Source organism: Lates calcarifer, linkage group LG21 (genome assembly GCF_001640805.2).
Source record: "Lates calcarifer isolate ASB-BC8 linkage group LG21, TLL_Latcal_v3, whole genome shotgun sequence".
NCBI lineage: Eukaryota > Metazoa > Chordata > Actinopteri > Centropomidae > Lates > Lates calcarifer.
The window spans coordinates 9,042,909-9,068,607 of NC_066853.1; the positions used below are offsets into that span (position 1 = coordinate 9,042,909).

Consider the following 25,699-nt stretch of genomic DNA (forward strand, 5'->3'; position numbering starts at 1 on the left):
CTAGTTGTGCGTCTCTGTTTAACTCAGCACTCTCTTCTCCTTCTGCCTGCATCTCTGTCATCACAGTGCAGAGAAAGAGGAGGTGAGTGAAGGAAGGAGGAAGGAAGGGCAAAAGGAACACTGTGGTTTGGAAAAAGAAAGCAGCACATTGAGATGGGAGACAGAGGACGTGAGGTACGAAGACTGAATGAAAAAGGGAAGAGAAAGGGGAAAAATGATTAGAAATAGTAGCACTGTTGACTAGAAGTGATGAAAGTCTGATGAGACAGTAAAAACAAAAGCATTCAGAAGGAAAAAATAATGCAATAAGAACACTAAACTGAAGTGAAACAGAATGTTGAGAGGCCACATAAAATGTATTTTTTTAATAAAAGCAGATAAAAACAGTAAATAGAGGTCAGTATGTATCCTAGTCATGTATATAGTAGTGATTATTCTTTGTAGCAGTTTGTATCACAGTTACACTGAGCACTTGTTCAAGGTAACTGCATTGTCACCACAAGAAGATAACATTTTTTCAAAGTAGTCCTGCACCTGCAGCTATGAGAAATCTTCATGGATAAGCTGCTTGTTTTAGTGTATAGTAGGCTATATATCAGGACACTTGTACAGAGAGCTTGATATTATGGAAAACCATAATATCCGTTCTGTCCTTGATGTTGTGGTTAAAAACATCCACAGTTTCATAAATTGCACATATCATCAAATGTGCATTTAAACTCGTCATTATTAAGGTTTTAAATCAAATTAAAAATATGCTCACACAAATACTGTATCAAACCAAAACAATGTATCTGATTCAGCATCAGTAAGTTTTCCAAACCTTGACAGGTCAGCAGGGAACAAATTGTTCTTTGATTCGTTAAGCTTTCAAGGTCAAACTGTTTTTTTTTTCCTTCATCAAATTAAATGGGAGCAAATTTGTATTAGGAAACCTACTGTAAGTATTATTGATTGCTCTCCTGAAGCTTTGTGCCCTTGAGAAGTTTTTTTCTCCCATATGAGCCCTATTAGTCACTCTCTGTGCATATTTGTGTATTTAGTGTTTATGAATGCTTGAGGTTTGTGTTATAATGAACAAGTGTGTCCTGCTTTATAATCATAAGGACACATTGCACATATTCCAGATTATTGATATGTACAGATCCAGGTTACAACCGCCACAGGCAACAGGGAGCGGACGGCAGATAAAAAGGACAAAAGGGAGGAGAGAGGAGGAAAAAACAGCTGAAAAGACCATAGGCAGAAAAGAGGAGGGGAGCAAGGAGAGAGGGAGACAAGAGAGAGAAACACAAGGAGAAGGAGACTTGAAAAATGGAAAATAAGTACAAGAGAGGGAGATAGTGAGGAGGTTAGCGGGAGGTGGAACGGACAGCTAATGGATTGTCTTTTGTGAGCAGACTCTGGCATGTCAACAGACTCTCATTTGCATGAACAAGCACCAAGCAGCAAAGAGTCAATGAGTCAGCCTCTCTCTCTCTCTCTCTCTCTCTCTCTCTCTCTCTCACACACACACACACACACACACACATACACACTCACAAAATGCTGAAATGTTCTTACCTTGTCAGACCCTGGCTATATTGTGCAGTATTCTTACAGTACATTCCACTCTCACAGCAAAACACGTACACAACCCCAAATGCACAAACTCATACACACAGTATAGCGTAGATAAACACAATGTAACAAAAACAAACGCTATAGGGTATAATGTACAAGAGCATAGTGTTTCTTTGTACCTTGCTGTTTCAGGTGAAAGAGTCAGCAGAAGCAAAAAAGTGCTGAGGTAAAAAAAATCACATCTGTAAGATGAATTCATTTCATACTTGAATCAGAGGTTGTATGAGTCTTTGTGAAATAAGCACACAGTGTCATATTTCAGGATCTACACAAGCAATGAAAAACAAGACCTGACAATGTTTAAATGCAACTGGGTGCAGGTAATCTGTTGATAGGACTGTTTGAGTCACCCGCAAAACACTTGAACACTGGTCATACCATTTGATGATTCCTAAGTTCCTTTAATGATTACAATGAAGAAACTGCTGCAACAAAATAAAGAAAATAAGGCTTTCAAAATTTAGGTCAAGATCTACCATCATAAATCTTTTTCAAATTATTTTGCTGCCTAAATGTGAAAACATGAGACCCATGCACAGCAAAGCTGACAGTAAATCAAGCAGGCAGGGTAGTGAGGTGGTCAGGCCAAGTGTCAGACTACAAGCATCTTAAAGGGGCTATTTGTGAATTTTCTCTGCTGCCAAACATGGTTCCCTGAGCAGGTGATAGTGTTGATTGCATGCCAAGAGCTTCTGCCATCTTAGCATTTACGGTACAATACTTGGATACTTTCTCTTAAAAATAAAAGGGTGAATAAGGCAGAGAATCCATGAATACTCCCTCTGAGCAGTGTTACTTTTTCAGAGCAGTCTGGACACTACAGCGAGTCACTATTGGAAACTGATAAGAGGGAATAAACGCATCGGTGCTAGCTGGTTAGTATGCTAACTGCAGTAGAATAAAAAAAAGTGATAGAACTGGAAGCAAAACACTGCCGTTGCTTTCCACCTCTGGAGACAGCTCTTAGCAAGTGAAGGAATGAAGTTTGATGTTGAACTCGCAATGTGTTTTCTATACTGGTAGGTAAACAGCTGTTAAGGCTAATGTTGGTGATACAGCCATAAGGAAATTACACACTGTTCCTTTAATAGCCTAAACACATATTGCAGTACAACACTTGCAGATTCATTTTGAAAAGCCAGAATGGAGAAATGACATGCATCATTCCCAAGTACTGTATCAAAACAGATCTGTATCTGATCAATAATCACATCAGTAAGAAACAGACCATGGATATAGACCTTTTTAGGACATCTCATGCTCAGCTTGTCAGTGCACATTGATCAGCATCACTATAAATGTACCACTGTTGGCCAAATGCCCACTGTTAAAGTAGGCATAACTCAAGTGGACTTCTGTGAGATGGTAGAAAGCTATGTATTTCATTTTTCATCATCACTTTTTGATCCAACTGTAGTGATATGCCTGAGAGATTAGATTCAAAATGAAAAGTATGAAGCCAACAATCATATTTCTTTTCTCTTTATCTTTGTTTCAACAATAAGACTAAAAATATCTTTTATCATGTTCATTACTTGTGGTGTTTTCTCCTTGTCTCTACGCCTCTTTTTCCTTCTCCCTTGTACTTTTATTCACCCTGTTTTGTAGATGTATCAAGAGTAGACAGAGGCAGAGAGGGCAGTGATTTTCAAAGCACTCTCCACTGAACAAACAAACCATCATGGCAGTGATTTATCTAGAAACAGATCAAAGGTGGTGCTAATGTCAAGATTCTCTTTGTACTCAGACATGCAGGTGCACACATGGACACACAAACAAACCTCATTGAGAAACCCCCACGAACCCAATATAGTACCATTGGTTAAATATCAAGTGTGACATTGCAGATTTGAGCATCCTGATGGTTCCTAAAGCAAGTACGTGTTGGCTTTCACGATCCTCCTTGTCCTGAATTTCTATTTTTAACTAGCCTACTACATGGGATACAAATATCAGAGGCAGGATTTGTATATGAAAACTCAAAACATGCCACAACTGCTGAAAATCAGCTGAAGATAAAATAACTGCTGGTTTAGGCTCCAGCTCTTGCTACATATTTGTTCTAACATCTCACACTCCACACATAATGCTCACTTAGATTTAGACATTTGGGACCATAAAAAAAAAAAAAGCAGTGACTCATCCTAACCAGAATTATGACTCTTTGACCCAGAGAGTCTGGGAACTTTTGGATATTTACAGCAATAGCATCACTACTGTGGAGGCAGGTGTTGTGATTCATGGATTTTCTGCCTTCTTCACCCTTTTATTTTTAAGAGAAAGAAAATATCAGCCGCCAAGTAAATCTAGATCCATGGCTTGACCCAAAAAAACAGCATCAATATTTGTGGTTTTCCTGTTACACATCAAGCTAAATTCCGCATACCTCATGTATTACAGCTGCCAAGCAATAAAAAACAGTACAACTCTTCAAAAAGCCAATAATTGACTTCTACCAGGTCAGTAGAGATCTGACAGTGACAGCAAGACTAGGAAAGGAGGATTCATGTGAGGGACATAGGAAACTGCAAAAAGAAAAAGCAGAGTGAGGGACACAATGAACACAATGAATGAGATGATGCAGTGGTGAGGGGCTTTTGACAGTGCACCCTGTGTATACTCCCCTATGTGCTGACCACAGACCACAGTGCTCACACTAAGCAGAGAGACAGAGACAGAAGCCATTTGACCTTTTTAGTAAGTCTCTGGATGTCTCTAGTGCAGCCTATGTCCCTAGGCGAAGACAGTAAAGAAGTCAAACTAAAAATCCATAACAGGCCCCTCAGATAAACACACACACAGCGCAACACAGGGGAGTGTGGCCTCTTTACCTTGGCCTGTCGCCTTCTCTCGCTGCCCTTTCTAGTGAAAATGTCAGGCCGTCCTTATCTTTCTCTCTCTCCTTTTTCTGCTTCTCTGCCCAGGTGACACAAGATTCATATGGCAAAAATAAAGAAATAACAATGTCCGCCCACCCTGCTCCACAAATGTGCACTGCAACACAAATCTTTCAAGTGCCTAGTTGATGGTGTTTGGAGCTAGGAGGCAGCGTCTGACTTAAACTTCAGCGATGCCAGGTCTGATCACCGGTGACACACACAAAAGGGAAGAGAAAAGGCACTGACTCAGTGAAACCAACATGAATGTGCTGAAGTACCTTTTCGACCCGTGGGCAGTGGATGGGACAGATGAGAGAGACAGATGAGGCCACAGTACAGACACAGAACACACAAACCTCAGCTAACCCTGAGCTAAAATACAGCCCTGTGACTGAACTTCTTGTCAGTAATTCACAAACACTGGCAAACCCACTCATCTGGCATCTAAAAAAGCTAAAACTCAAATGTTATTTTTTACAAAAGCGCTATGGTTCTTTAGTGTTGACAACCATGAGCACATGCAGTTTGTATAAGTGAAGAAACAGCTATCTATAATGTGTTCAGTATTTTTTTAAGTACTTGCAAAAAGATGCAAAAGGATCACACTAGAATTACAACTGTATTTCATCTGATCCTCCACAATATTAAAATATTAAACTAAGATACTGTCCCACCATAACCTGGCAAAGCTCACAAGCAGCTACAGCAGAATACATATTTGTGAGTGATCCGATCTGTGCTACTACAATAAAATGTAACAGGAGAAACAGAAGACAGGGAAAGACTCATTAAAGAAAAAGCATTTTATGAGCAGCTGTTGTTGCTTTTCCATTTTTGACAGCTTTTTAAATTAATTTACATTCTGAACGCCTGAGAGGGAGAAAATTAAAAAGCTGGGAATATGTGAGAAGAGAAACGGGAAAGCTTTGTGAGGAGAAAGAAATGGAAATTGGTAAGCAGCAGAGGGAGAGAGAATGATAGTGAATTTATGAGAGACACTGATAGAGACAAGATGAAAGCTGGAGAGGAGACGTACTGTAGTGGCACTCGAGGTCTGACTGTGAAGAGGGGGAATCCTACTGCCACTCCTGAGGGCATGTGGAATATGGGCATTCTAGTGTCATATTTTGTGCATCTGCTTGCATGTATGGAGGATCTGTGAACCTACATAGTTGTGCTTTGGTGCCATCTGTTCAGATAAATGCACTAAACCCCAGGATTGGTTTATTTGGCCAAAGCAAGACCACAATTACCCAATTAGAGCTCTGTGTACACAAAGCTGAAACACTTTACACTGCAGTCCAAACACAGAAGCCCATATGAATAATTGACATAAAGCTCCAAGTTCATAAGTTGTGTACTTACTTCTACTTTTAATTCTATTTATAAACAACCAAAGACTATGTAACTTGTATAATAAAAATATAATTAACTTGTAAAAATAGCAAAGTTGTGACATTTATTATATTTTCAATCATTTTAAAAATATCCAAACATTGGCTGATTCCACCTTCTTAAATATGAGAATGGGATGCTTTGTCTGTCTTTGTTATCAAGCCTGTGTAGGTATGTATTCCAATTGGTTTGAGTGTAGCATAAGGATGTTGTTGTCAATTTACATTTATATTAATACCTTTGTTGAGGAATTGTGTTAAACTAATGGCTATGAACTGCCTCAGAATCAGTGGCACTTACACTATACAAGAACATCAGAGTAACCTTCTCTCAATTTCTGTACCCCCTCTATTTTGCATCTTCAAATCACAGATATTATAAATTATTTAGAAACTCTTATCTTATCTTATTTTAATTTGTTTGTTTATTTGTTTTTTCAGTTGCTAGTGGCAGGGACATGATCACCACCAACAGCACTACTTGTGCTCAATAGAGTCTCTGCAGAAGCCAAGACAAACAAATGCCTTTTCCCCTGTACTACTCAGTTGCCTCAATGAGTGTGCTTCCTTGGTAACTCTTAATAGTTTAGGAAACTGTACAAAACTGTTACCAAAACTGTCATGGGGCCCATTATGTACCTGTGAAGACAACTTTTTTTTTTTTTAGTTCAATATACTCCTATTTTTGAGTGTGTGACTTGCACTCAAGACATACCTAGCTCACTCACACATATATAAACACACAGACACACAGCACAGCACTGAGGCTGGACAGATCAATCTCCTTTCTGTCAGTTCTGTTTAGCATCAGGATGTTTGGTGCTGTCACTGACAGCCTGCAGAAACCACCCAATCAATAAAGAACTGGATATAGCATATGACTCCAATGATTAATTGTTTCTGGCAAATTGGAAAGAGTTCAAACCTCACTCCTGCAAAAACATCACTAGCTTGTGGTTGTGGTGCAACATGTAATGGAATGGTATATAGGCAGAGTGCAATAAAACATCAGATTTTCTTTCTTGTTATATTTGTAACAAACTGGAAATTGAATCAAATTGTGGCCTTCTTGCGCTTCACCTCTTTCAAATGAAACACTGCAATCTCTCATTTGATAACATAACAGCACAGAGGTCCCTATTTTTATTTTTTTCTCCAGTACAGTGTGTTCTGTACTTGACCGTGGCACAGAGTGCATAAATCATATATGAAAAAAGCACAGTTATAATACAAATCTCCACCACCTATTGTAATAATATTACTCTTTTATATGTTTTAATAACTCTTGGGTGACAGAGGCACTCTGTGGTGCTAAGCCTTAAGCTAAATTCATCACTGGTTTTGGTTTCCTCAGGGGATTCATTGATAAAAAGGATAACACATCAGTGACCTTTTCATATAAATCTGAAACTGGATTTAGCAGTTCAGGGACCAGCAGACAACCCCTCCCCCAACATTTTTCCAATGTCAGATGATGTCATTCACACTGACTTGGTCAGCTGTGCAGAGGTGAGGATGTAAGCACAGTTTGAACTTTTCTATTTGTAACACTTTGTGGCACTTCTCATGTAAAACTGAGTGCATTACTATGAATGCCTTCTTAGAGAGACTATCTGAAAACGTACCATTATTACCATTTTTAAACAATATCACAACTGCTCTCTAGGCCTTTGAGTGTGGCCATTCAGATCAAGTATAAATACTTTTGATTTCCTAAACAGCACACCACACAAACCACTTCCTCTATAATGTACGGTAAAAAGTAGGATCGATTCAACAACGTCATCTGTCATGTATGATATCTTTACCTTCTCCTTGGTGCCAGCCTGTGTGGTATCGGGCCTGGTGCGGATGGTAAATGGGGATGCAAGCCTCAGCAAGATGCCCTGGAATGAAGGCTCCATCTTGGGTGAGACAATCTCAAAACAGTCCCTGAATGAGAGGCTCCGGTGAGGCTCAATGCGAGCCTGTCTCCTGAGTCCCTCTCCAAGCTGCAGTAGCTCCATGCGAGGCCCCAGGACAAGGTGGAATGGAAAGGCACGGCAAAACGTGGCCAGGCCAATGCGCAGATCACTGGGGTTGGTGGAGAGTGAGGCAGGGGGCCGTTTGGTGCTCACTGAAGCAGCATTTGAGAGAGAGGAGAGGGAAGGAGGGCATGTCTCCTGGATTTGGAAGGACAGGCAAACTGTGGGAACAGTGGTTGGAAAAGGAGAGGGAGGGGACGGGGATGAGGAGGGTGAGGCAGTGGGGGACGCAGTTGGAGTCGGGGTCGCAGAGTCACCATCGGTGTGTTCCGCATCTTCATTGGGCAATAAGGGAGTTAGAGGTGGCACCTCCTCCACCTCAACTTCTGAATGAAAGATCCGCCTGGCAACAGCCCTGATCAACCCCGGCATGACCAATCCAACGACAGGAGCAGGGTTGAAGCAATGAAGAAGCAACACCTTCCCTCTTCCATCTCTTTCTCCTCTCTCTCCACCTTTGTCCAATTTTCTTCTGCCTTTCTCCTCCTCATGGGGATCCTTGCACTGGAAGGAGGGGCTCTCAGATGAGGCACGACGCCCCGTGGAGGTGCGAATGTGTTCCAAAATGGCGTCAAAGCCATTGAAGAAGTCCTGGAGGTTGCTGCCCACAGCCCGAAGCACTCGTTCATTTTCTTCAAAGCAGAGGCCAAAGAACTCCTCTCCAAAATGCTCTCGCAGCTCACAGAATGGTACTCCTGGGAGAGAGGGGATGCAACACACCAAGGTCAGCGATGCAGAATTACACTCTACTGAAGATGCACACAAATTATCACTGTCACAGACACGGTTACTCAAACACAATAAATACCTATAGAATGACCGAGGTAACGTGATAAATCATTCCACATTTGCATTTTGGTTTGTTGTCTTTCAGTACAATTTCTAAAAGCAGAAATCCGCACTTGCACACATCCCCCTAAGTGTGTATAACAATTTCCTCTTACATTACCTCTACTCTATGATATGTTTAAGCCAAGATTTAAATTGAGCAAAAACAATTTGCGCATATCAACCACAGAAAATCAAAGTAATCAAACATCAAAGCCATGCTAAAATAATGAATATTGATAAGATAAAATAATCATGTCACATGCCTCCTGACTGAATAACAACTAAGACAAAAAATAGGATTAAGGGATTATAGCAAAATTAAAACTGACATTTGATATAAATAAAACCTGACACCAGAAAACAGGACAAACCCAGAAAAATCCAAAAATGTAATAGAATATAAACTAAATTGGGGAGGAACTAATGTAGATATCACTGGGAACAAGTACACAAACTGCATGTGTCTGCTCAAAACTGAACTCATAAACTGAGATTAGCACACACATATACATACACACAAGTGAGAAAGGTAAGATGGGAGCCAGATTGGTGTAGCATCAGCAGTAGCGAGGGCATATTACCAAGCTTTCAATTTATGAGTTGATTTACACTTTCATGAGCTTTGGGTAGTGACCAAATACAAGTGGCCAAATTTTTTTTTTTTTTCACATGGGCTCAACGCTGGGGACAAATGAGGACCCTGAACAGGAACTTGCTGCTTTTCGAACTGAAAGAAATCAGTTGAGGTGGCACTAGTGCAGATGCCTTCATTGGCACTAAGGTCTCCTGGACGCCTCCCTGGATGTGGATGTATTTCAGGCATGTCCAACTAAGAGGAGATCCCTGGGCAGACCCAGAACTTGCTGTAGGGATTACACAGTACATTCCATATGGTCGGGGAACACTTTGGGATCCCCCAGAAAGACCTGGAAGATGTGGATGAAATGGATGGATGAATGGAAAAACTGCACCAAGTGAGCGCTGCTTTACTCACGGAAGGCTGTCCCAGTTGCTGCTTGTGTAACAAGCTGCTAAAACAGGCACTATAATTACCCATAGACTGCAAGAATAAATTGAATGGACAGGATAGCACAAATTTGCTCTGTGCTTTTTTTAATTTAAATGTGGCCAACTCACAACTCAGACAGAGGGAAAAATGAGATTAAAACACAAAACAAAGGAAGACAGAGAAGGAGATAGGAAGACAAAGGGGTGATCTGTAGGCAAAGGCAAAAGAAGACTAAGAGAGGAGAGGCAGAGCATGGCAGTACAGTGATGGAGATGGATGAGAAGATGACTGAAGGACAGAGGAGTTAATAAATATAGTGATAGCGTATAGATAATACAGTTGCAGTAGCTCTGCAGAACAGAAAAACAGGACAGAGGAGGAGGACTAGAAGGAGGTAAAAGACTGCAGACAGAGGCAGGAAGAGATCTTAGATGGTACAGAGGGAGGATGAAGCTGTGCTGGGTGACTCACCGGGACAATGTGTGCGTGTATGTGTGTCTATGTTTTTTAATGTTAGGCCGCTGAGACAGTAGAAGCCTCCAGAGTGAGTCATACAGTGTGCGTGTGTGTGTTTTTGCATGTGTAAATAGTTGTGTATTTGTGTCTACATGTGCGCTACCTAGGCCATGGTACTGTATCTCCCTTTTTCATTAAAAGTGTCTACAATGTGTTTTAGAGGTGTAGCCTCTAGGGGATGGCTTTAAGCATGTGTGTGTGTGTGTGTGTGTTAGTGTACATAAACACATACATAAACAAACGGGGGGGGCAGAGCTATTTGTGTCTTGGCATACAATAAAAATAACACAGGACAGTACAATTGATTCCAAGCGATAACATAAAAACAACACAGCCAGAAACAAAGGGGTGAAAAGTATAATACTAAATATATACACAAACACGTAACCACATCAACTCACATACAGAGGAAACCACACAGACACGTCTATAAAGCCCCTCTGCCCTCCCTATCTCGCAGTAACACACACACATACATATCTTACTTACCCAGTATGGTGGCCATGTACTGTAGGATTTGTAGGACATCTTCCTCTGAACCAGAATTTTCAAGAAATGGGCATTTCTCCTCTCTCTTCTCTAGTCGTCTCTCCTCACTGCCAACTTCCTGACACCTGTCAAAGACACAGACCCAACACACAGACATACACACACAGGATAAGCCATGATTAGCCATGAGATCAGCAAATAAGAAGAGCTAATAAGGCATTAATAAGCTAATAATGGGATGAACCTCCACTTAATCACTTCAAGATGTACCATGGACTTTTTTGTTTTGTTTGTTGTTATTTTATGCCAACAGCCATCAGACAGACGTATAATACTTGACTACAAACTGTGCTGTCACTAGTTGCTGAGGACTTTTTTGTAGGAAAGTAGACTGATTGTTGCTGCTGAGATTGTCATTCACCTCCAGTTTGCTGGGATGAAGAGAAAGATTTCAAAGACACTATCTGCATGGCTTTTTTTCCTTTATACTTTGGTGACCTGACACTTAAATTAGCCTGTGTAGGTTCCTATTTGTTGGTCACTAAGCAGATCCTCTGAGGCAGCTCGACAACAGAAAGACAGAAGAATGTGCTCAAGATGAGTCAGGTCACTTTCCTACACAGATTTATTGCCCGACAGAATTATTATTTGTTTTCAAATATTTAAAAAATAAAAAATAAAAAATTATATTGATATTGTAGATCACAGTAACATTGGCCAGGATAATCATACTATAAAAAAGTTAATATTAGCTCATGCTTAAAACACGCAGACCTTTTATGAAGTATTACTTCTGGCAAATCACTCAGTCACACCCACAAAGAGACACATAGAAACCAGTGCAACACAATTACAATTCTGAAGGCCATAGAAAGATGCCTTCACCCCACAACAGAAGTCCCAGTCCAGCATTTATATTTCTATGCATATGTGCTTCATGGACTGTTAATACCTGCTGTGCCTGGTTGAGTTTTACTGTTTAAAGAGGCAGGGAGAGAAAGAGGCAAAGACAAGAGATGAAGGTGTGTGCAAGGAGTGTATATGTATGTCTGTCTGTCTCTGTGTGTCTGTGTGACCGAAAAAAGAGAGGGAGAAGACAGGGAGGCAGGGAGAATGAGGGGTAGTGGAGACAGCAAAAGGCTCACAGAGACTGAACAGGTGTGTATATCTGCATGTGTGACAGATACAGACAGACAGACAGACAGACAGACTGAGAAGTGAGAAAAACAGAGGCAAAGGGGAGAAAATGAGTGACAGGGACGCCCAGACTAGACAGCAGGTAGACAGAAAGTGACAGAGAGAGTAGCTGAGTATGGAGATTGATAAAAGAGAAAGAGAGTCAGGAAAAGAACCAGCAAGAGAGGCAGACAGCAAGTGAGGAGGACAGCCTTACCTGATCTCTTGTTGTCTGTAGAATTGTAGAGTTCGCTGTAGAGCCTCCTGAACAGTCTGTGTCTGTAAGTAGAATTGAATACATTAGACAAGTAAATGTGTATTTGTGTGTGTGTGTGTGTGTGTGTGTATTTATGCATGCATTTATTTGTGCATCTGTGTGTGATTGCATTTATTACACCTCAGAGCTTCAATATTGCACATATCCAGCAAATGCCAACTAATAAAATCACTGAAATACATTACACAGAAATCAGTGGCCTCTTTTCTTGGTGTTGTGAACCACGGATTCATGATTATTGCTGTTAAGGCTTAGGCGAGCATGACACACATCTAAGCAGACCAACAACCCTGGGAAGGTACTGAATGAGGTGTTCTTGCAGGCGAAACACAGAAGACATTTTGACATTTCAAAGTAAGAAATTCCATGTTGCTGCTTCAGTTTGAGGGACCTGGTGTTGTGCATGCTGGCTCACTCTCACACTGTCATGTCGAATAGAGCAGAGCCATCATTAATGTGTTTATTACTGTAACACCTGTGCTTTTCTTACCAAATGTTCGTTGTGAAAATTAAAAGTAGCAAGCATGCATTAGATATAACTATATGAAATATATTTTTAAATTTGCTTGAGTCTAGGTAGGTCCCACAGTGTAATTACTGAGAAGAACAACTATTACTGTCATTAATTTAATTTTACATTTGTGATTGTAGTAAAGAGACATTCTACTAATATTCCACTAAAACTGCCTCATCAAAAAAGACCTTTTTTATATTTATATTTCCTTCTTTCAAAACTCTACAAAACATTTTCCGGCAATAATAATGACAATTCCAAATAGCCAAAATGATTATACTCCTGGATTGTCTCTGCATGTGTGCGTGTGTGTGTGTGTGTGTGTGTGTGCGCATGCATGTGCAGCTGGTGTATTTTGCGTTACTGACAGCCTAAGCTTGAGAGGGCGGGTCCAATGTGATTATCTGTGATGCAGCTCAAATGCCGCTCTGTAGTGACAATACTAGAACACAGTGTGCCAGCTGGAGAGGTCATTCTGGGGCCTCCGCCCATTCCGGACAGATACAGGAATGATTTGGTGTGTGTGTGTGTGTGTGTGTGTGTGTGTGTGTGTGTGTGTGTGTGTGTGTGTGTGTGTGTGTGTGTGATTACATGTGTAAGGAGACAGACAGGGAGTGAGAGTTGCGGGTTTGTAGAGCAAATCATAAGAAAATTAGAAAACAGAGAGATGGTGTGTGTACAGCCAGGGAGCAAAAATACATGTACAAAATAATGCAAATGTTTTGCTTTATGCTGAATACACATAGCCTCAAAAACACTTGAAACAACGCCTGCTGACACAAAAATATTTCCAATTTTAGCTACAGTGAGCCACACGTCAACTTAGCAACAGGAGCAAGATGGGCACTTCATCCAAGCAACTGTGTAGACCTGATAGCTAAAAAATACCCAGTGGGCCATATTTTCACAGACCATTTGTGAGAAAAAAACACACTTTTACTCCCTGCCACCTCTCTATTCCCCACTTACACATTTGCGTGAATGTCTAGAGTATACGCGTGCGTGCATGTGTAATACTAGAAATGGTGTTTTCTCATGACAGTACCCACCAACTGCATCCTTGATTCAGCTACTCATTTACCACAGAGCATGCACATTACACTGTGTGCACACATGATTCTACAACATGACCAAACACACAGGCACAAATCGCTATCAACCCCACACGCAACCATGTGCAAACATACTGTACACATACATCATCATTAGCCTGCATTGTTACAATCGCTGACATGTTTACTGTACACACAACTCCGTATCCCACCACACATTAATCTCACTCAGTCAAACACACACAAACGTGCTTAGATGGTGGGATTTGGTTTGCGGCTGGTGGACAAATCAAGATTGCACAGTTGTTGGGATACAACATTAAAGCACACAACATCTACACTAAGAGCAAGAGAATTAAGATTTTAAAACATTATGTAATCATGCCGATGACAGTGTGTAGACTGGTGAAATGTGGTCATGAGATTTTCCATTAAAATAAAAGTGTCCAGCAGATACTGGGGTGTAAACTCTGCTCTCCTTCTTTTCAGACACACACACACTCCCCTTCATGGCTACCCTCTTTTTCTCTAGTTCCCATCGTCTTTATCCAAACCACTCTGTCTTTTTTGTTTGTTCTGTTTCTTTACTTTGGGAGGGGAGAAGAATCTCACCGACACTCCCTCCATTCCTCTTGCTCTGTTGTCCTGTTTTCTCTCCATGTGAGGCTCAGTTATACTTTTCTCTACTGTAGGTGAATCTGCCTTTCTTGTCAGTGTGTGACTGATTCCCTGCAGTAGAAACACACACACACACGCACAATGCAGTACAGCAGCTCTTCCTTTCCTCCCATTATTGCATCTCCCTGCTCCAAATTTCCATTTGCATGAACTGGTGTGGTCTATGGTCACAGAACAGTAGGTATACTGGTGCTTCAGCACAACTGGAAAGCTGCCACTACCACTAAAGAAAATAGAAACTCATACACCAGATGAGACCCTGCAAGATAAAACCCAGCATGAGACTCATCAGGCCTCTCTGTCAGAGAGCAGGCAAGTAATAAAGCAGGTACAAAGAAAACAATTCTGTTGCAATCTGCTCTATATCAGGATTGTACCAGGCTGTCTCTGAGCGTGGTTCAGCAAATAATGCGACTATGAAGCACTTCAGTGTTAGCAGTATAATGCAGCCAGTGCATCGCACATGGCAGGGGTAAATATTTTCACCCTGACTGGGCTAAATACTTCATGATAATGAACTGTTGTTCCCTACATAAGTTGAATGTGCTTACTGTGAATCACTCTGAACAAAAATGGATGTAATGTAATGTAAAACAAAAGAGATGAATGAGGTAAACATTTGGGCGTGCTATTTGTTACTAGTTCCATTAAGTTCTGGCCTGTTGGGGAGACAATTATGTATTTTTAAAATCAATAACAAGGAAAACATCTTGTGTACAATATAAAAAAGGCAATAAAAAAGTTTCTTGTATTGATTATTTGAGATACAATTTGTTTTTTGTCAGAACAGCCAACTTCAACCAAACTGTGTATCCAACTATCCAACAGCAAGGTACATCTACTTCTTAATAAATCTGTTTTCCTGATAGGAAAGACCAGACCACAGATATAGGATGTGGATTCACCATAACACACACATTAGGACATTCACACACTTTTGATCAGCGTCATGGGTCACTAAGCTAATGGCCACCTTCCATGTGTATACACAAAACTGAGGGAGGGGGAGAGAAAATGAATGTTTGCACACATGCTAGCGTGAGCGAGTGTGTGTGTGTGTGTGTGTGTGTGTGTGTGTGTGTGTGTGTGTGTGTGTGTGTGTGTGTGTGTGTTGCTTCTGGGTCAGTGTGGTCATGGTGAAGACAACCACAGAGAGCATGCTCTGTTCTGTCTGTCATGGTCCATTGCAGTCAACAACAGGCAGTGCCACTGCACGCAGCCATTGTGTGTGTGTGTGTGTGTGTGTGTGTGTGTGTAAAAGAGAGAACAAAAAAGATGATAAACAGTGTGTTGTTCTATAAATGAGTGAGTGAGTGACTGAGTGACTGGGTGAGTGAGTGAGTATGCTATCCATCTATCAGCTAATTTGCTTCTGTATGTTCACCACCATAACAGACACTGTAAACATGCACGTCTTACACTCATTTACCCTTTCCCTGCATTTGCATGTACATCCAAATAGATACATTCATGCAGACAGACATACACAGAGAAACACCCACACACATCCACAGTATTGCCCACAAGTAAAAGCTGAATATCATCATAATTGAGTGTGATATATACCTATCTTTAAGTGTTCCCTCTACCCTATTTTTTCCCACATCTATTAAAGATCAGGGCCAGTAAGAGCTGCAGTTGAGAGCTGAAGTTGGCACTCACCGGCCCTCTCAAACATACACTAACTTCAGATTTTTTAGCCGTGCTGTTGAATTTCATTATTTTTGCAAGGTTGTGTGCCTGGGCAGCAACAAGACTGACAATCACTGCTCTCCCATGTCGATTTCTCTGCAACATCTATTTCAGACGTGGGGTCTGAGCATTCGCAGTTTGGAGAAGCCTATTCCCACAACCTCCTATAGTCTAATGAAAACACAGCAGCGCTCTTATTATGTGGGGAACCAACATAAATAGATCTGGAGCATATGTGAGATCAAAACTTCCAGATTAGAAGCAATGACTAGAGAACAAAAAATGTTTATCTATCTATCTATTTAGTATTAAACCATCTACCAACCCCAACAATGGATCTCTATCTCTGTCTGTAATAAATAAAAATGTAATAAAATTTGGACTATGTAAATTCAAATAAGATAGGACTGTTGTTGGGACCCTTGGTGAAGTTTAAGTGAGTTTAAGAGTTTAAGCGGACAAACTATGCCTGACTGTGATAGGCTGAGGGACCTGTCAGTCAAGCAAGCTATACCCCAAAAACATGCTTCTCTTTAATCCTTAATAAGTCAAGACAGAAATCAAAGATACACATTAGGCAAAGTTTTTTTTAGCTAAACACTGAATCAAACAGCTCACAGTAATGTAAACTGATTGATAAACTGATGTAAACTGAACAGAATCAACACCATACTTTACACTTTCAGCTCTTGTTTTGGTTATCTGGACTGACACAGCTAACAGACTGAGAAAGCAGTGCCACCTCATATTAGACCGTGGCCAACCTATCACAGCTGGCTCTGGTTTGTAACACGCCACATGCCCAGTATGAAATTGCAGGCAGCATAGCTTTACAAGCAAGTGGTGAAGAGCATTAAGCAATCCAGTGAAAGGACACACCAAACATGTAGCAGAACATCTGCACATATTGCTCTTAGAATCTACAGGTGGCCCGCAAGATGAACAGTGAGATGCGCATGTTGTGTTTCTGTTACATGTGTAAATAAGCAGAAACTATAATGGGAACCATAAAAAGTTGAGGAGGAAAACGTTCAACATAGAGAATTTTTAACGGCTTTAACTCTTGACACTGTAACTTCTCTACAAACAAATGAGAGAGTTTGTGACTTTTAAATAAAGTCTCTCTGTGTATGTCATTATTTGTCTGCTTCAGGCTTGATACTGCTGAGTGTTTATCCTTGATTCAAGAGACCAAATTCTCCATCTTTGACTTCTTTATGCTTTGGCCAGAAACAAGTTTGGACCAAATTAGGTCAGATCTTGAGTCTCTCTGACATCTGTGGTATCTTTGTTAGTATGAAGTCATAATGTCGGGGTTGGAAGACATTAGTTTCCTCTGTCTGTCAATTTAAATGACATATTTGTTTAAGTTGTATTTCCTAAATCGAAGCCAGGAAAGTGGCAAATTATCTGATGCAGATTCACATTACTGTAGTTCATACTGCAATGCCATATAAGGAATATGAGGACAAGCTATTTGACCTCTTTAACCTGCTATCAGTTGCTTTTTGAAAAGGAAAATAGAATATAGTATGAATTATTAGGAAATGGTGATTGTCAGAAGTCTTGTAGAGTTTTATATTTACTGCTACTTGACATTCAGCTTAATATCACTTGACTATGTAGCTGCCTTTAAAATTATGGTATGATTTACTCATGTGCAAGTTTATGTCCTCTCTCATGTGGCATTTTTAGTTTTGTCCCCATCTTGAACATCTGTCTCTCTTTTTCTTTGTATATTTCATTGTTGAGCAGCAGAGGCCACATTACAGGAGATGCAATCAAATCCCAACTATGCAACAGCAAATGCCCTAATCACACGCCATCTATCACAATTGCGCTCAGTTCTAATAGCTGCTTTATTACATTACAGCCTGTAATACAACTGAGACATGGATAGAACCAAGACACACAAACACAGAAACAGGCTCATTCGTCACACTCCTCACATCATTACATATACGCAAATAAGGCATCTCTTGTCTCTCTTCCTCACAATAACATATTTATTATATAATCTGCCAGATGATTCAGGCTATCAGAGGTGAAAGATGACAAAAAGTTTGTTTGTTTGTTTGTTTTTTGCACAGACATATCATGATATGAGAGAAGACATTGTCTGGGATTTTGAAGAATCATACTGTGATGGAATAATTTGAAAGTTGTCTTTTCCCATGGTATTAAATGCTGTGAATTCCCTCTGAACTCTGGAGACAGCTTTGGCCTCTGGCTGTGTGGTCAACACACTGACTGTTTACTATTGAGTATCTTCTGAAGACCAGCAGTCATTGATTTGGTCGATAATGCCCAGCTCTAACTGCACACAGTATGACAGAGTACATTTAAAACATCTAAGCAGATTTTAGAAGAATGCTCTTCAACTTTTTGGCAAATAATAAAATAATATTAATTTAGTTTGGTTTTAATGCATAAGATATTATCACACACATCACTGTTCAGCTGCCTAACACTGATTAAGACCATAATGAATATCAAAATAGTTATGTAGAGGGCAGGATGCCTTGTAGCACCACAACTTTCTGGAGAAATATCTAATGATTTGATGAAGGCACAGTCAAGCTTCTCAGACTGAGTTGGAGGCCTACCGTGGGTGAGGTCAGTCGCCTCAGGCTCTCCCCCAGCGAGTCCAGGTTCACCCGTCTCCTCCTGGTGACCCTCTTATGGGGTCCACCGGGTCCTTGCTGCTCCTCGCCCGCCGGGCACGCCGACCTCTCGGCGAGGCTGCGGCCGTTCCAGAGCACCGCTCTGTGGGAGGAGGGGAAGGAGGAGAAGGGGCAGCCTCGGCTCTCCTCCGCCGGCTCCAAACCGCCGTCCCCTCCGTCTCCCCCGGGGCTCTCGAGCCCGCAGTCCGAGCCCACCGAGCTGCTGAACGACTCGGAGGAGATCTTGCGCGACGACGAGGACATGGTGATGGTGAGGAAGAGGAGGAGGAGGAGGAGGATGGTGGTGGTGGTGGTGACAGTGGTGGTGTTGAGGACGGTGATGGTGATGGTGATGGTGGTGGTGATGATGATGATGATGATGCTACAGCCGGTTCCGTACCACGTCCACCTCTACGCCGGGGAGTCATCAGATTGTGGAGGGGGTGGGGGGTGGGGTAAGAGGGTTGGTGGAGGGATGGGTGGGTGAGGGGGGAAGGGGGGATAAGGTCTGTCTATATAATTATGTATACATATGAGTTCTCTGTGTGTGCGTGCGTGCGTGCGCGTGAGATAATGTCCAGGTCTGTCTGTGTCTGTGTGTGCATATGAGATGCGTCTGTCTGCGTGTGAGACTCAGCAACCAGAGTTGGGGGGGGGTCGACCGAGAACTGGAGCACTAACGGCACGCAAACATTTATGTAAGGGGGAGGAGGTGGTGGGGGTATCGCATCTTAAAAGCCGTCCTCCTTTTACTCCCCCCCCCCAAAAAAAACAAATCCAACCTGCTCCTCTGGAGGCTGAACACTCTCCAAAAAGATGCTTCAAAAAAAAAAAAAAGAAAGAAAGAAAACTATTTTGAAGGAGGCGTTGCTTTAAGTGGCAAAATTGCAAAACAGCAAAATGACAACGGTCGCCAAAATCGACAACATGTTGGTCCACCGCGGTAATTCCGACACATGTTAATTATTCCTCTCGCTCATCGTGAATTTCGGCATCCGAAGAAGGTGGCGTCTTCCGCTTTTCCTCCCCACTTTAGCCGGAGAGAAATCCCCGAAGTCACGGCAGATGTGTCTGCTTCCCCCCTCTCCTCCGTCCCTTCTCCTCCTCCTCCTCCTCTTCGTCCTCTGCGACAGCGGTTCTCCTGTCTGTCTGCCGACTAACCGTCCTCTCATCATTCGTCCATCTTTCACTTCATATTCCTTCACCGCTGGCCCCTCAGCTTTTTTTTCCTTTCTTGTCGTCTCGTCTCTTTTTGGTCGTCGCTCGGAGTGTGCTGCTGGGCAAAGAGGTGGCTCCGGTGGAGGTGCGCGAGATGGGGGTGGAGGGAAGGGGGACGAGGACAGAGAGAGAGAGAGAGAGAGAGAGAGAGAGAGAGAGAGAGAGAGAGAGAGAGAGAGAGCGGTCAGCCAACAGCAGCAGGCACCGGTGATGTGCTGTGCGGATGAGAGCAGTCTGCCGAGCTCGCGCTGTGAAGGACTCATTAGCGCGCTGTGTTGCGTTGTAGTTGGACAATAAACCAATCAGAAGATAGATAGATAGATAGATAGATAGAAGTAATATTTAAATTTGCTTAGTGTTACTTATATTTTCAGTATATTCTGTTTTCCTTTGATGGTCTGATGGCTGTTTGTGAGCTTCAGGTGGTCATTAGGTTAACATCAGGTAAAATAAACTGAATTAGAGTTGTCTGGTAAAGTGTTGAGTAAATATTGCTCCTGATTTCTAATTTAGTTTCCCACAATAGTGACATCTAGGCATGCAACATACAGGTGACTGTTCCTCAATTAACTAACTGGAGGTGACAATCAAGCAACATCTAATCGTAATCAAACAGTCATGGCCAATAAACCAAGTTCGTGGCAAAGTGCCAAATGTTTTCAACATGGGTATACAAGGACAAATATGGTTCCACAGGCAGATAATGGAGCTGGCAGCAGTGGTACACGCTTGTTGCCTCCCATCAGAGAGCAGGATGATGCTCGTGTCTGGCACTAATCACAGCCATGACCTTGACCTTGATTGGCAGAGCATGTCTGTTCATTATGGCCCCCAAAGGGACAAGTGGAGAGACACGGAAACAGTCATGATGCATCATGCAAGTGCATGCATGTGCATGCACGCACACACACACACACACACACATACACACGTGTCACAGTGTAATTTCCTGGAGGTGTCTACTAATTCATTTGACTTTCTGGAGCAGCATGACCCCGATACATTGCATACAGTTTTGCTCCTTCTCTCTCTCTCTCTCTCTCCCTCTAACACACACCTACACACTCTCTCTTTTCTCTCACACACAGCCTGCACTAACACACTACACACACCAACACACAGTCTCCATCTCTCCCTCCTTATCTGGTCGTTTGCTCTTAGCAATCAGTCTGCCATCCATCAGTAATAATGTGGGCATTTAATAAAGCCAACCCTACAATGGAATAAATAATGTTCCAGAGGAGATAAGACTACTAGCTGAGGGACTGCCTTGAGCTGGCAGCCTGCCATCTCTAGCTGAGTGCAGACAGGGGCACGAGCTCAGTGACTATCAGGGATTTAGAACAGATAGGAAGGGAAGCTCCTCATCCTAATCTCATTCAATAGGTACATTCAACATGGAGGACATCAAATTTATATTATTATCACAAATTAACCTTATCTTTAAAATTAAGTATGGCACACTCCTACCCTTAGTCTCAGTGGCATTGTTCCTAAGAACTGAAATGAACTGACGGAACCACTGTGTAGTGGTGACATTAATGTGGTCATCCATATCATTTTGGTCATTTTATAATAATCACAATGATATTTCCAAATTCTGAAAGTCAGAATGTCACAAATGTCAGTTCATTGTTAGTCAAGTGAAACTTTGGTCATCTATAAGTGCACATTATTAATCTTTGTTTACATAATATAGGAAGGCATCACGCTTTGACCGCTCCAAAATGTTAATATGAATGTCAATATGCAACTACATGCACTGAGGAGTTGAGGAACTTTCTCTAATTGTGGATGAAATATTAACTCATGTACAACTAAGATAAATAAGACATTCTGAGTGATTGGTTTACTTTAAGTCAGACGCATTATTAATTTAGAGTAAATTTTAAAATAGCAGGCAATACGTTTTACAGTACTGAAGTAAACAGGCCCATAAAAAGTAAGTGCATGAGAAGACAGGGAGGAAATAACTAGCATGTTTTGCAGACAGATTTACTGTGTCATTTCAGGTACAAGCCTGCATATTATTTACGTGGAGTTTAAAAGCTTGGAAGACACACACACACACACACACACACACACACACACACACAAATAATTCCAATATAAATGCATGCAAAAAGGGACAAAACCATATATAGACAAAACCATCCAGAAACAGACTCAGACACACTGAGAAAAGTTTGCACCGTCAAAATCTGAAATACATGTGGCTGTGGAATGCAGGAAAATAAGAAGAGGTTCATCCCTGTGACACACACCAGCGAGTCAGAGCCAGGTGCCTTCCCCCGGAGAGAAGCAGACATTCGTACAGACAAACATAAAACACACCACCAGACACACACACACAATTCGAGCATTTCGCACTAGACACAAGAGTTTATGGAGCTTTTATTTCTCCTTTGTGTGTGGCAAATGTTTTTCACTGTCAGCTTCAATTTTGTGTCACAGAAGACGTTGTATTAGAGCCTCATCTCTCTGTCTCCTGCCTGCTAATAATGCAGAATGACTGTGTGAAGTACAAAAGAGAACGTGAAAGAATTAGAAAGAGAAGAAATTAGAGAACCTGAGGTGGAGAGAGCGAATGAATGAGTGAATCAAAGAGACAGAGGACACAACAACATGGTGTGTCGGGAGGGGGGGTTGCAAAATAACACTAGAAAAGACGTGTGCGTGTGTGTGTGTATGTGTGTGTGAGGCAGAGACAGGGAAAAGAAATGGCTGTGCCCGTCATAAATCTGCCCACAGCCAATCTAATTGGCCATAACCATACATCACTCCACACCACTCTGCTACTATTAACCGTGAACCTGGGCCTCTCCCTCACTTGTGCAACATAAATAACCTATTGTACTGTCCTAAGGGACGGCTTCTAAACGACAAACAGGGTTAAAGAGTTGCAAATTGCATGTTGTGGTGGTAAGACTGAAAACTGCATTACAGATTCCTCTGAAAATGATCACATTGTAAGCTGACCTTTGAATACACATTTTGATCGTGGGATTTTTTTTCTTAGCAGTTACATCATATTCAAGTGGTGGGTATTAGAGGTGGCTGACAAATTGAATTACTGCTGATTTACGATGGAACTGGTCCTCTGATATAAACGATCCATTATCCACAACAATCCGCTAACTGCACAGCTGCAGAGAAGCTGTGGTTCAGTCTCAGTCAGATTTTTACAATGAAGCAGATCTTTCCAAAATGATGTTATAATAATGCTAAATAATAACAGTGGACAAAGCTTCTTCCTCTGGGAAATTAATTCACTCCATTTCTCTGCGTCCTTGCTGTCAGGAAGTTTACTTTTAGCAATAATACTTGCTCAGTGTGACTTGAAATAAGAACATGTTGTTTTAATGCTGGATGGTCAGCTGTCAAGAGTTACTGCATTTCATTTAATTAAAAGAAGGAACATTGTTATGTGATTAAGAGCAAATGATCAGAAAATACCTTAAAAACTTATTTAAAAAGGTCCTGCTTTGGTAATATATCATCTTTGGACAGTAGATTTAGACATTTGGCTTCTTCTCTGTTTGTACTCTTCCTGTTATTGTCTTTCATCCATGGATATTCTTCATTCCTGCCTTTACTCTGCTTTCCTTCATATTTCATTTTCATTTTACCTCTTCCTAGCACTGTTTGTCATTTCTTGTGGGCTTATTAATATAAAAAATGAACTACCACTACAATATTTGTACATTATAGTTATACTGTATTTAAACAACTTCTTACAAATCATTACTGTTTTAGCGTTTAAATCATCTATATCATCATTTTTGAGTAATTTTTATACTCGAAAGTTTTGTTCCGCTTAACCTGAAATCCCCAGTCCCACTTTATTTAACACTGTCAGGTTAAGTGGGATGGTGTTTTAAATCTGTTTTTCCTCAAATCTGTTCAGACTACACACAATGCTCTGGTTTATTTGAAGATATTGACAGTAACTGGATTGTTAAAAAGTAGAATTTATATTATTGTTTAATAATTGTTTTAATGCCAGCCTTAATAAAAATAATGCAGGGTGATGATATATGAAAGTTAGAAATAATTCCCCATTTATATTCAAATCACAGGGGTTTAGAATGTACCACACATGAGGATTATAAATACAGATTATCCTATATTTTCCAACCATATACTGACTACAGAATCTACCTGAGTAGAGTCTCCCAGATGGCGTTTCGGTTTGTGATACGAGGGGTTGATTCATTAAGGAAATGACTGTCTCTGTTGGCTACAGAGCATGTAGGAGTGAGAAAATCCTGATTCTGAAGCTCCCCCCCCCATGTGACCACATATACAAACAGTGTGCAATAAAAAAAGAACGAATCAAGATCTTCATCTTTTGTGATTCACACATTCAGCACTAACCAGCTGCTCCCATGCACCACATGGTGTCTGAGATGAAACCTGGAAATAAGGTGGGTCTCTGAAGTGATGAGCTAATCAAAGAGCCAATAGCAAAGCTGAAAAAAGTGATGAGGTCACAGACTGGGGCAAGGTGGCTGATTACTCAGGAGAGGAGTCTATGTGTGTCAGACTAGGTGTGAGGGCTGAGATGCTGCGACACGTGTGCGTGCATATACACTTGCCCGTGAGGCTGTGATGACACTGAAACCTCTTAGAATTAAGTGACAGCTGCAAAGGATCATGAGGCCACAGAGTAAGAAATTAAAATCCCTGGGCTGGAGAGCAGGGGAGGACAGACAAACTTTAAAAATAAGGGATATGACGCATAGACACATGGCTCTAATTCATGTTTTGGCTGTGAATTTTTTCACATATGTTCCACTATCCACCAACCCAATTGTATTTGTGGTATAAAGTAATATTTTATAGTGTGTTTTTTTACTCAAAAAACAAAACACTTGTGCACCCATATACAAATACTCCCCTTCTCATCTTTTCTTGTCTCTCTGTCTGAAACATTAGCATCTTTTGGTTTATTTCTCTGTATTCACTGCATGTCCCTGTCTCAGTGATTCCTCACTACACAAAGTGTATTAAAAATAATTGAGTAAAATCATTACACCTTCTTTATTTCGACTTTGTGTTAGCAGTTTGCATCATCTCAGATTTGAGGTAATCAGGCATACATCGTTTGAATGTGACCAGGTAAGTTTTTGTATGAAACAGCACTGGAACATGATGCTAATCCTATCTTGGACACTGTGGACAGTACCTGCTCTTCCTCTCTCATCTTCATCACTTTTTCCTCTTTCTTTTTTCCCTCCATCTCCTCATCTTGTCCTGTATCTCTTCCCTTCTTAAAGCGGAGCTCTGATTGATGCAGTTTTTTCACTTTCGTCTGCGTCAGTGAAGAAAGTAAACACAGGGTCAATTAATATTTGGCCTATATGTAAACAGAAAAACAAACACAACAAACTGAGCTAAAAGAAAATCATTTTAACTTTCAATTCATTTGTCAGTCTGACATTGGATGAATGGAATTAATGCCAATTAATTCACATGAAATTCTCAGGTGAAAATGATGGACGGCAGCTGTTTAACATGGCATGACTACACAGGAGCTGTTGTTCAGATGATGTCTGGAGATGAAGGACACCGAACTACAAACACTCTGTTAGACAAGTTTTCTAGCTGCCTATATCGTGCTTCAATGGATTTAGCTTCCTGTTCAGTTTGTTGACATGGTCA

At 41.1% G+C, this 25,699-nt stretch overlaps 1 protein-coding gene across 2 annotated transcripts in view; it reads right to left on the reverse strand.

Annotated features, from left to right (window-relative positions):
* The window catches only part of gucy1a2 (guanylate cyclase 1, soluble, alpha 2), a 45,855-nt gene that overhangs the window by 19,575 nt on the left and 581 nt on the right, over window positions 1-25,699 (reverse strand). The window contains exons 2-5 of one of the 2 annotated variants that reach the window (XM_051065360.1): window positions 25,224-25,349; window positions 12,159-12,220; window positions 10,766-10,890; window positions 7,705-8,615 (exon numbers count right to left, since the gene is read on the reverse strand). In XM_051065360.1, the coding sequence (XP_050921317.1) occupies window positions 7,705-8,615; window positions 10,766-10,890; window positions 12,159-12,220; window positions 25,224-25,277 (1,152 nt within the window). In that variant the 5' untranslated portion in view covers window positions 25,278-25,349. Of the gene's footprint in view, window positions 1-7,704; window positions 8,616-10,765; window positions 10,891-12,158; window positions 12,221-18,760; window positions 25,350-25,699 lie in introns of both variants that reach the window. The other variant, XM_018687906.2, reaches the window with a different exon arrangement.